Consider the following 12,416-nt stretch of genomic DNA (forward strand, 5'->3'; position numbering starts at 1 on the left):
TATAAGTATTTAGTTATGCAGCACAATATCCTTGGTGAAACAACATGAACTGTTGCATGGCTAAACACTTATAAGCTCCCAAAGGCGAGACCTATTGTCTATGCCAATGCTTATTTCACTAATGTGGCACTGCAATCTTGGTATTCGGCCGCAGGATTCTGCGCAGAGCTTTGGGTACCAGGACTGTCTCTTTTACAAATTAAGCACGGATTACAATAGTTGGATGAGCCAGTTATTTTATGCAAGTATATGGTGGCATCTAGGAAGTATGTCCTTACTCGGGGTCAGTTGTGTGATTGCCGGCATAGGGGGAGGGGTGGTAATATTATACTGCGTGAGCAGCGAAGGTCTTCTCTTTTTCTTTCAAATTTACTTCTAGTCGAGTGATGTAAGCTTCTTGTATGTAATGGCTCAGTGGGATGTTCGCTTTTTTTATGGCTGGATAGAGTGGTGTTTGTAATTGCTTTATTTGGAATGCAGGAAATGTTGAAGCTGATGCAGCACTGGGGGGAGCCTGTGAGAACCTTTTACATTGGAATACAGAGAGTTGCTTTATTTCAGCCATTTATTGCATGAAGGATGCTTTCAGTGTGGTCAATGGTGAATAAAGCAAGGGCTTCATTTGTGTTTTTAAGGCCAGCCACAGGGAGGCAAAGCTTACCGTTCCCTAAACAAGCATATGCAATGCAATGGGTTTTGCATTTGCGAGAGTTTAAGCTAATGGCATTGTAAATGATAATGCCTTTTATTTATCTGTTTTGATAATTAACACATAAATAAAAGGCATTGTCATTTACAATTCCAATAGCTCAAACTCTTGTAAATGCGAGACTTATTTCATGTCAAAGAAGCATCCGCCATTGTCCGGTGCTGCTTGGAAAGTGAAAGCGCATGACACACTGAATGTTGCAGGAAAGAGTGTTGTTGTGCCTGCAGTAGGTGAAACTCATTAAAGAAAATAGTGCTTACAGACTAAATAAGACGTGTAACAACAGAAGTAAAAGGGCAATTGTTTTGGAGGGAGTGATGAGATATGTGACAGGAAAGGAGTTCTCTGCAGGTGAGCTTGCATGGTTCTTGTAGAATCAATCAATCAGTCAATCAGGGAAATTATAAAAGCGCGCTACTCACCCGTGAGGGTCTCAAGGCGCTGGGGGGAGGGGAAACAGCTCCCTTTGAAGATGTGCAGGTTGGGGGTGTGCCTGATGTTGATACGTAGTTCGTGCCAAGTCTTGGCCGTGATGTAGGAGAAGGTTCTTCCACCCGTACTTGCCCTGTGGATGCACAGGTGTTCGGTGAGGGTGAGGTCTGCTGATCGGAGGTTCCTCTTGGGTATGTGGAAGGAGATTCGGTTGTTGACATATTGGGGTCTGGTGTTGTGGAGGCATTTGTAGATGTGGGTGAGTATCTTGAAGGTTACTCTTTTCTCGATTGGGAGCCAGTGGAGGTTGCGCAGGTGCTGGGTTATGTGTTCATGTCGCGGGATGCCGAGGATGAGCCTGGCTGCAATGTTCTGCATGGTCTGCACTTTGCAGAGCAGAGACTTTTTGATCCCAGCATAGTGGGCGTTTCTGTAGTCCAGTCTGCTGGTTATGAGTGGATGGGGGACGGTCTTTCTTGATTCGGGGGATCTATTTGAAGGTTTTTCGGAGGATGTGTTGAAGCAGGTGGAGGCGACGGCGTTGACCTGTTGGGTCATGGAGAGGGAGGAGTCGAGTACGATCCCGCGGTTTCGGGTGTAGTCCATGGGGGTGGGGAGCTGCTGAGGGCGGTGGGCCACCAGGTGTTGTCCCATGCAGAAGGGGAGGATCCGAGGACGAGGACCTCTGTCTTCTCCAAGTTGAGCTTCAGGCAGGTGCTGCTCATCAGGATGTGACGTCTTTCATTCCTTCCTGGAAGTTGAGTCTGGTGGTGATGGGGTCCGTGGTGAGGGAGAGGATGAGCTGGATGGCATTGGTGTAGGATACTATTCTGAGTCCGTGCTGTATGACGATGGCGATAAGGGGGGCCATGTAGATGTTAAACCGCTCGGGCTGAGCAACGATCCTTGGGGTACTCTGCTGTTGATTTTCGTGGGTTCGGAGAGGAAGGGTGGGAGTCTGATTCTTTGGGTTCTGCCAGCAAGGAAGAAGCGGAGCCAGTCAAGGGCGGTTCCATGGATGCCAGCTTCGTGGATTCTGGCGGTGAGAGTGTGGTGGGAGACGGTGTTGAAGGCTGCAAATAGGTCGAATTGGATCAGGGCTGTGGTGTGTCCTTGGTGTAGGAGGGTACGGATACCGTCTATGGCAGGGAGGACAGCGGTCTCCGTGCTGTGGTTGCGGCGGAATCTGGATTGGGAGGGGTCGAGGATGGAGTGTTTTTTAATGAATTTCGTTAGCTGGACGTTGATGGTCTTCATAGTGACTTTGACCGCAAAAGGGAGGAGGATGATAGATCGGTAGTTCTTGAGGTCCGTGGGGTCTGCTGATGGCTTCTTGAGTAGGGGGTCTTACTTCTGCACGTTTCTAGTCATCGGGAAAGATGCCGGTTTCGTAGATGGCGTTTATGGTGCATCGTAGTTCTGTGGCGATGGCGGCTTGGTGGAAGATGTGCAGGGAGTAGGGGTCCGTGGGGGCTCCTGAGTGGATGCCTTTCATTGTTGATGTGGTATCTTCGGTGGTGACTGGGGTCCAGAAGAAGATGGTGGGCTGGCTCGTGTTGTTGGAGGATGAATTTCATTTCGGAGTCAGGTGTCTGGTTGCTGAAGTTGTCGTAGAGGCCCTTGATCTTCTGATGGAAGTAGGAGCCGAGCTTGTTGCAGAGGTCCTGGGAGGGGGTGATGTCTGTGGTTTTGCTGGGGTTTTGGTGAATTCCTGGATGACGCTGAAGAGTTCCTTGGAGTTGCTGGTGTTAGCGTGAATTTTGTTCTAGATGAAAGTCCTTTTGGTGGATCTGATGTGTTGGTGGTATTCTGTCATGGCGTTCTTGTATGTGGTGCAGTCTTCCGAGGATTTGCTGTTTCTCCAGTTCTTCACGAGATGTCTGCAGGTGCATCTGGATTCTTGAAGGTCGGTGGTAAACCAGGTGGCCTTCCTGGGGCCCTCTCTGTTGGGGTTCCGTAGGGATGCAAACTCATCTGCGCAGTTGGAGATCCATCTGTGGCGTTCTTTGGCTGCGAGGTTGGCGTCGGCCGAGGTGGCAGGGACATCACAGGTGAGGATGGAGTTGAGCTGCTCCAGTTTCTTCACGGAGGGTGGGGTGCAGGTTTGTGCGCCGTGGGCTTGTTGACGTGGGACTGTACGCAGTGGTGGTCTGCCTGTGGGGGTTGTGTGGTGTGGCTGAAGTAGATGTTGGTACCTCCTGCGAGGGTGTGTCCTGCTTTGGGGGTGGGGGTGGTGACGAGTTATTTCAGTCCGAAGTTGGCGAGGTTGTCCAGGAGGGTGGCGGCGTTGGGGTCGCCGAGGTTGTCAAGGTGGAAGTTAAAGTCTCCGATGAGTATGTAGTCCATGGAGGCGATGGCATGGGGCACGATAAGGTCGGCGATGGAGGTGGTGAACGTAGTTCGAGGTCTGGGAGGTCTGTAGGCGAGGGTGCCTCTTAGGGTCATTCTGGGTCTGGTCTGGATCTCGAAATGGAGGTGTTCGGCAGTGGGTGGGTGTCACTCGAGCTGGAGGTCGTGAGTCAGAGGGAGCTCTTGTGTGCGATGGCGAGTCCTCCTCGTCAGTGGTTGGGCCGGTCCTTCCTCTGGATCTTGTATCCGTCGGAGATGGCAGTGGCGATGTCGGGGGCAGAGGTGGAGTTGGTTCAAAGTTACTGTGAAGAAGGCGACGTCTGGTGAGAGGGTGTCAAGGAGGTCCCAGATCTCTACGGCGTGTCTGTGCAGGGAGCACACATTGAGGAGGATGCACCTCAGGGCTTCAGAGGTGTTGGCGTTCGGCGGCGGCCTTGGTGGTGCAGACGGTGGTGAAGGTCTGGCAGCAGTGACAGCAGGAGAACTGGTCATGGGTGGTGCTCGGCGTGGACAGCTGGCAGTTGTTGTTCCAGGAGGTCAAAGGTCTTGCTCGGCCTCCCTCGCAGCGGCTGCCATTAAATAGGGGAGATGGGAGGAGGTGCAGCTGGGATGCGGGAGCGGGGAACAGCAGGTGAGCGGAGCCGCAGGGGCAGCAGCAGTGGAAACACGGGAGACGAAGTGAGCACGGGGACAAGGGCACCAGGAAAAAATCAGTACAGGCAAAAAACAGTGATAAACAGAACAACAGTGCAGAACAACAGCAGTGGGGCACAATGCCGGTGCAAAGAGTGGACTCGAACCCTCCTACAGCAGGGCAGCGGTTTGATGGCAGTAGCCGCTCAGCAGCGGAGCTGTTGATGGAGAGAGCAGGTCTCTGACCAGGAGGTCAACGGTCTTGCTCGCGCTACGTTCACAGCAGCCGCCATTAAATAGGGGAGGGGGGGAGGTGCAGCTGGGAGGCGGGAGCAGGGAACGGCAGGGGGTGGGGCTGCAGGGGCAGCAGCGAGGGGAAAGCGTGAGACAAAGCGGGCACGGGGGACAAGGGCACCAGGAAAAAAACAGTACAGGCACAAAACAGTAAGGTGCAAAAAACAGTGATATACTGAACAACAGTGCAGAACAACAGCAGTGGGGCACAATACTGGGGCGGAGATCGGACTCGAACCCTCCTACAGCAAGGCAGCGGCTTGATGGCAGTAGCAGCGCAGCAGCACAGGTGTTGAGGGAGAGATCAGATCTCCATGCAGCTCTATGGGTGAATGTGGACCCTGATTCCTGGTTGAAAGTTTGGTCAATATGATGACTACAGTAACCCTTTGACACAAGGGTGTCTAGGATGTGTGATGAGGTGAGGTCAGCCATGCTTTATGGATGATAAGAGAATCAAGGCTGTGAGAAGTGATGGTGTCCGCTATATCGGCTGAGTAGGTGAATGTCGGTGAGTATAAAGTGTCATGTTATTTATATGTATGGTGGAGTGAGGGATGTGGAGGACAGTGCTGGGCATTGAGATTGCTTGTGTGTTTTATATTCACAGTGTGTGTTACGACCACGTCGCTGCCGACATGGCCATTCCTGGCCTGATACAGACTTACCCGGCCAACGGGTCAGCTTGCGCATCCCTCTTCATGGATGTTGTTGGTTCCCGCGTGAGAACCGAGATCCTTCTTTGGTGCAGTACAATGCAAAGCTCCGTAAACAAGAGCTTCATCAGCTTTTGGGCACATAAAGGATTTTTGCACTGAAAGTTGACATGAGTCCAACACTAAACAGTATTGCCAGGAATATCACAAATCCTCTGACAATCTGTGCCAAGTGGGCATAATGGGGTGGGAACAGCACAAACACTGCTTGGGTTCCAGGCAAATCTAAAGTACCGCAAAGAGGCGCAACTTGGCTTTGCTTAATATCCTAGTACCAAATAAAACAAGCGAAAACAATAGGTAAAGGGACAATTGTGTGACATTGCCATGTGTAACACTTTTAATATCTATGAAAATACACCTGTTCAGTGATTTACCTATGTTCAGTTGGTAAACAAACACATAATTTGCAATGTAAGCAATAATTATATTATTGTGTGGTGTGTAGTAAATATGGCGCTGCATAATTTTTTTAATTCAGCAATTCAACATTGCAGATATCTTTGTATGGTTGCGTTGCACTGGGTGAATCTCGGGATGTCTGGGTGTTGAAGTACTGTCAGGCTGGTATGCCCAGGCTGCCAGCTAGAATGTAGGAGTGTTTGATGCAAATGTTTATGACTTCTTGGCTCCATGTTTCCAGCATCATGCTGTTGTTCTGGGTGTGCTGCCTTCCTGGCCATCCTCAGGAGCAGATGGGAGGTCTAAGGTACCACTCTCTCAGCTGCTTCTAGTAACCCTCTTCCTTGTCTTTCTCTCTTGTTTCTCCATTACAGATCTGCGAAGGATGACGGCTGGCTTCATGGGCATGGCTGTGGCCATCATCCTCTTTGGATGGGTCATCGGGGTGCTGGGGTGCTGCTGGGACCGGGGACTCATGCAGTATGTGGCTGGACTTCTATTCCTCATGGGAGGTAAATTTAGATCACATTCACATTTGCAAATTCCATTTTTCCAAGAAGGGTAGCCTCTTCTCCCTGACTCCATTGTCAGTGAGTTTACGTACAATGGGACTGATTTACAAATAAAACTTACAATACTACACCTGTTCACGCGCTCCTACGAGCAAAAAGGTGTAGGTTTACACATTTTGGCAAATCATAAAAACTTGCCAGTTGAATGTCTGGAAAGCTGTCACAGTAACTTGTTTCGCATGCGCCTTTACCATCGTAGAATTGTACGCCTGGTCCAACTTCACATTGCAGTAAGTCAGTACTCTGAGCAGCAGCTTTAAATATATATTTTTCTTGTTTTTTCCGGAATCATTTTTCCCAATGAAGAAACCCCTTCTTGGTTTGGGGGTGTTCCTTTCCCCTCCCACCGGTGCAGGGGCTCTACCCCAGCCCTTGACCGCTATATATCTGTAAACATCACGAATACATGTTTGTGGGCGCTCACAAACTTATAAGACAAACCACGCACAGATCTGCAAAAGATTTACTTTTGCATGACATTACATGACCATGGGGTAACATTAAGCAGGAGTAAAAGGATCTACGCCCGCCAGGTGACCTCATGTGAATGTCTTGCAGGTCCAGATCCCGCCAGTGTTGTTCGCAGAATAACTTTGAATTAGCGAAATACCATTGTGAATTGGGCCCATCGAATCTAAACTTAAATCGTTTACTAAATTGTGGTTATCATGGAAATGCGGCTCGGGCCTGGCTCTTCTGGACCTACCTTTGACCTTTGTGACGTCGTCCACTCCTATCTGTTTCCTGTGACATTTGACCATCTTCCTGAAACCACCAAGGGACTCTTTTGGCATTTGACACTCCTGAGGTAGCACTTGCAATATTTAAATCAATCAATCAGGGGTCTGCAAAGTGCGGCTACTCACCCGTGAGGGTCTCAAGGCGCGAGGGGGGGGTAGGGGGGCTACTGATCCGTTTGGGTGTGAAGGTTCAGTCGAAGAGCCAGGTCTTGAGGTCCTTCCTGAACTGTGTCAACAATGCGTTTTGTCACACTGAAGGGCTTCTGTGACCTGAGACACAACTGAGGGAGTGCCTGTGAAATTTGACACTACTGAGATGGTCCTGTGACATAAGACGCAACAAAGGGCACCTGTGGCTTCTGACCTGAGGATGTTCCTGTGAAAGGAAACATAACTAAGGGAGCTTGTATGGCATTTGACACCATTGAGGCAATCTTGGCTTTTGAAATCACTAGGGCAGCGTCTGTGATATTATGCAACACTGACATGCTCTTGTGACATCAGACACCATTGAGGGATTTCTGTAACACCTGTGACCAATAAAGGACTCCAGTGTTCTTTGACATTACCAGAGAGGCACGCCTCCAAGTTGGCTCCTGCTGAGTCCCATACCTAAGAGACTCTTCTGATAGCAGACATCATGTAAGAGGTACTAGGCCATTTGAAAAAAAGGGTTTCCACTTACCTGCTATATACATACATTTTCATTCTAATGGTGTGAGTGGTAGTGGCATGCATGGTAATAGCTTGTGTGGTTCTGTCACACATCCATTTGTGAAACTCCCCCATTATTCTTAGATGTTCTTTCCTTACACCATATTTTATACACACTAAATAGTAAGGTTTTGTTTTATGGTTTGAGAAGTTAGCAAGGTGTTTAGTATGGTTCTAAAAGTCTAAGTGGTCTATGTTTCCAACAGTGCAAGAATGTCAATGACATGTCTGTATAATAAAGCTGAGAGGACATCAATGTTAGCAGTAGCTGATCTTCAGTTTATTAGGGTGCCATTTGTGTGAACTTTGTCCTGTTGTGAAGAATTATGTGTAGGTGCAAATTATGGGTGTCATAAATATCTATGGCATCCTTAGCAGAGGCTGAATAAGTCACAGTGGTCCATTATCACTGTCATGGAGGAGAAAGCAGGAATGAAGAGCTTGAGGGGTTTCAGAGGTATTAGGAGAGATCTTGTGTGCAGTGTATGATTCGTCTTGAAGATTAGGGTTGATGTGAGCACCCCTGCATGAGATATGAACTACAATGGAGAGCAGGGTATGCATGGGCGTGTTTTGAGTTTACCGACGTAGTAAGTCATCGGACACAGTGCTATTTAAAAAGGTCCCCCCTGAAGTTGCCTTGTTCAAGATATCATTACAGTGAGATGTAGAGGAATTAATCACCAGTATGGTCAAAGTTAGCAATGTATTTTGGAGTTGAGTGATCTGGCTAGTAGGATGAGGGTTAAACTCGTCTGCAGAGTGGTTTTGATGCTGTTAGGTGTGAGCAGGTAAGGAAGGTGAGGCGCTCAGTATGATAGGGGCAGAAATGGGTGTGGGAGCATCCCTGAGAGAGAGAGCAGTGGATCCAGGGTTCTCACTGTGCTGTGGCATTAAGTAGGAGAGCAGGTATCCATGTGGTCAGGAATGACATTATTGTCCTCTGACATCATGGGAGCAGGTGTGTGTACGTGAGCACCCTCAGAGAGAGTGAGAGGTTCTGTAGCACCTTGAGGGATCTCAGGTGCAATCGCATAGGTTAAAAGGGATGGGATTAAAGTTAGGAGAGGCGTAGCAAGGGATGCGTGCTGGCCTCCCATGCAGGTGAGTCCTATGTACGCAAGCGTCGCTGGAAGATTTGTGAGGGGTGCTTTGAACGGGTAAATCAGAGTAAGGGAGACTCAGGGAGAAGAAGACACGGTGAAGATATGTAAGCTGAGGTTTGATGATTGTAACATTCTTGCACCGCGGTCGTATGAGCTGATATGTGAGTCACATGGTTGGTATGAATAGCCTCTGACTGATATCTTGTTGCCATATGGTTTTGGCTGTCCTGGAAATGATGAAAAAGTTGTGGAAGATGCTGGTCTAAACTTTTGTTTCTCTCGGGTCCAGATTTAATGTAGTAGTATTTGTTAGCAAAGAGAGAATCTTTGCGCTTTGCCCCGGAACTTGTTTTCTTACACTAACATAGTCTGAAGGACCCTCTCTAGTCCTCTTGTACAGACACAGGTTTGCCTGCTCTCTATAGACCAAGGGAGACTTTCTAGTTCTGTTGCACTGGCTTGAACTGAGGGAACGTCTTCAGTCACTTGGCACCAACACTGGTTTCCAAACACAGACTGAGAGTCTCTCTTCCACTAACATCCGTCTACTTGCACCAGCGCACAGAGATGGAGTCTCTAGAATTCCTTTGCATTAATACTAGTCCTCTTGCACTTAGGGTATCGAGAAAGCCTCTTTCGTGCACAAGTCTGAGCCTTTTTGCACTTGCACAATCTGAGTCTTTTCTACGTTCCCATTCGATGGAGAGAGAGAGAGAGAGAGAGAGAGAGAGAGAGAGAGAGACAAAAAATATTTCCTATTCAACAAGTGGTTCAGTTCCAATATTCCATTACCCCATCTGTATGCGAGTGAATTTGTGGTGGTGCATATATTTAGCTTATTAAATAGAAATAGAAAAGGGTTCCTACCTTTGCACTGATTCAGACTAGGATTGCTCTTACATTATCAATTGTTATGTTATGGTATGGTATGGTATGGTATGTTAAAAAGATTTCTAGAAGGGTGCTTCCAGCGCTAGACACAGGTAGGATGACAGGCTTAGGAGAAGATAAACGAGGCCTTTAAGTGCCTCCTGCAGCTTAGGTAAATTGAGTCTTTCTGTTCCTTTTTTTTGTTTAACTTTATTTTTCAATGCAATACAACAATACAGAGAAGACAATCAGCAAGCAGTGATGCATACGGTAGTAAGCGAAGTGCACATAGATCAATTATAGTTTTACAGTTTACATTGCCTTGTATACTGGGCACATCTTGCTCCACATAAACACAACCAGCCTCACACTGCAGGACTGTACCCCCCTCCCCTTCAGCTTGTCTGGGATTGGGCCTCCTACCAATGTCCCCCCACCCCACTGTCGTCGGCACTGTTGCTGCCCGTTGAAGTGCCATCTGACGTTGGATGTGTCATACAATTCTCTCCAGTCTGGCAGATCAGCGGTCAACTTGTTTCGTCTGCTAAATTTTATATGAGTTTCCTCTGCTAGTGTCCATTCCAATACATCTTTGTGCCAGTGCACTATCTTGGGCACCCATTGTCCCATGCAGGTGATAACAACCCTACGTCTGGCCAACACAAACACCATTTGTAAAACTTTATATCACATTTTCCTACCTTTTGGTAGTTTGACATTGTCTAAGCACTAGGGAGATAGGACTATATGCAGTCGTGTGGTCCTGGTTATGTCAGCGACCACCTGTCACCAGAAGTCTTGTACCAGCCTGCAATGGCAGGCTAAGTGCAGGAAGTTGGTGCCACTGGCTCCACAGTGTGCAAGTTGTGGTCATGTGGTGCATGTGCTTAGGAGTGAGGTAAGTCGTGTGAAGGAAGCTAAAGTGTATCAACTTTAATAGGGCTTTACCCGAGACAGTGTGTTAGTTCACTCAACCTTGCCAAGTCCTTATCAGTCAGTGGGTGTCGAGGTCTAAATCCCATGTTATACGTGCCAGAGTTGGTTGCTCAGTTGCATCCGCACACATAGCTATGTATAGCAGTATTATTAGGTGGCGTCCTGAGCCGCAGATCAATAAGACCCCAAGTGTTTGTGAGGGTTTGGGGGGCACAGGGTAAGAAGGCCAAGTGATCCTATTTCTTTTGGCCAGGCCTGTATGGTGCAAAAAGTGACCAGGGCCAAGTGCGAATTCTTGGCGTGCCTCCTCAAAGGAGATGAATGCCTCCCGGGGCATAAGTCCCCCAACAGGGCGCATCCTCTCCTCTGCCATTCCTGGAAAGACATACTGTCCATTAACTGCCTGATCAGTTTCAGAGTCCATACCCCAAATTTCCTATGGACTGCTTCAGGATTGTCTAAACAAATTGCTGCCAGATGAGAGCCGTTTGTTGCACTATGTACTGGTGTTCTGTGGAAGTCGCTGCACCCTCCATCAGTTTCTCTGGCAAGCGATCCACCACAACTCTGCCTATCAATAACTGCTTCTCCCAGCTCTCTCCACTTTGATCCCTAAGTATCTAAACTGCACCAATTCCCAATGTAGGCCCAGGACTGGCAGTCAATCCACTGGCGTGCCTACAAGAGAGGCAAGAGGGAATATCAAGGACTTTTTGCGATTAGATGGCGACCAGAGATGTTTTCAAAGTTATCGAGCAGCTGCAATAGTTGTGGCAAGGCGACCCTAGGTGGGGAGAGATAGAACAGTGTGTTATCAGGATATAGCGATATGACATGCCGCACTGCACCAATTTGTATGCCCCAGTCCTGGAGTTCTCCACGTGCCCATATGGCCATTGACTCCATCGCCAGTGCAAACAGCAGCGGGGATAGTGGGCATCCCTCTGAGTGATAACGCTCCACCCACACCCTTGTGGTCGGCTCTGTAAAGAGGAGCTGGACCCATCTGCAGATTCGAGGGCCCAAACCCATGATCTGCAGTACCTAGATCAAATAACCCCTGTCCACAGTGTCGAAAGCTTTTTCCGGGTCGATCGCCACGAGCAATAGCTCCTCATTACGACGTTCAGTCTCGTGTAGAACATGTGTCAGGTGACTAAGGTTCATACTGGTACTTCTTCCTGGGATGAAACCATGCTGGTCTTCATGGACCAGGTTTGACATATGAAGTGACAAGTGAATGGCCAGGGGCATGCTAAGTACCTTTACATCAGTGTTTATCATTGTGAGGGGCATATATGCTATTCGGTCAGTAGCATCACCTCCCGGTTTAAGGAGCATACAGATCTCACCTTCCTGCATAATCAGTAGCAAAACACCTTTTTCTGAAGTATCTATGAAGACTTCTAGGAGGCCGTGTGCTAACATAGCCGAAAATACTTCGTAAAATTCAGGCAGAAAACCATCATAATCTGGCGTCTTGGCTTGCGGGAGCATACTGAGCGCCATTCTAAGTTCCTCTAGCCCTGACTGATCATCCATCTCCTCTGATGCCACCGGCTCAAGTGTGGTAATGTGAAACCTCTTCAAGAAAGGGGAGTAGATGTGTGTGCTGACATTCGTGTCCACTCTGTACACGCGCTGTAGGTGTTCGTGTAACAGAGGGGTACTCATAGTACGGCCCGCGGGCCGCCAGCGGCCCGGCAAGCCTTTCTTGGTGGCCCGCGGACCTTGCAGACATCGTACCGGTGTTTTGGGTTTTTTTTAAGAGTGTCAGCAAACACAGACTCTGCTCTGTGGGGGCCCGGGGATTCAAGCGATAGTCCGAGTGGAGCTGCTGGGGCGCTAAGAGGTGAAATACAACAAAGCCTCGTTATCATGCAAATGGTCTCTTAAAGACCTGTGAAGTACTCGGGTGGGGCTGTGTGTGTGCCCTGGAAGGG

At 48.6% G+C, this 12,416-nt stretch overlaps 1 protein-coding gene across 1 annotated transcript in view; it reads left to right on the forward strand.

Annotated features, from left to right (window-relative positions):
* The window catches only part of TMEM178B (transmembrane protein 178B), a 652,763-nt gene that overhangs the window by 565,011 nt on the left and 75,336 nt on the right, over positions 1–12,416 (forward strand). Inside the window, exon 3 of the mRNA XM_085651933.1 lies at positions 5,910–6,047. Coding sequence (XP_085508059.1) covers positions 5,910–6,047 — 138 coding nt within the window. The remainder of the gene's footprint in view (positions 1–5,909; positions 6,048–12,416) is intronic.

Source organism: Triturus cristatus, chromosome 4_1, assembly GCF_964204655.1.
Source record: "Triturus cristatus chromosome 4_1, aTriCri1.1, whole genome shotgun sequence".
Taxonomy (NCBI): Eukaryota; Metazoa; Chordata; class Amphibia; order Caudata; family Salamandridae; genus Triturus; species Triturus cristatus.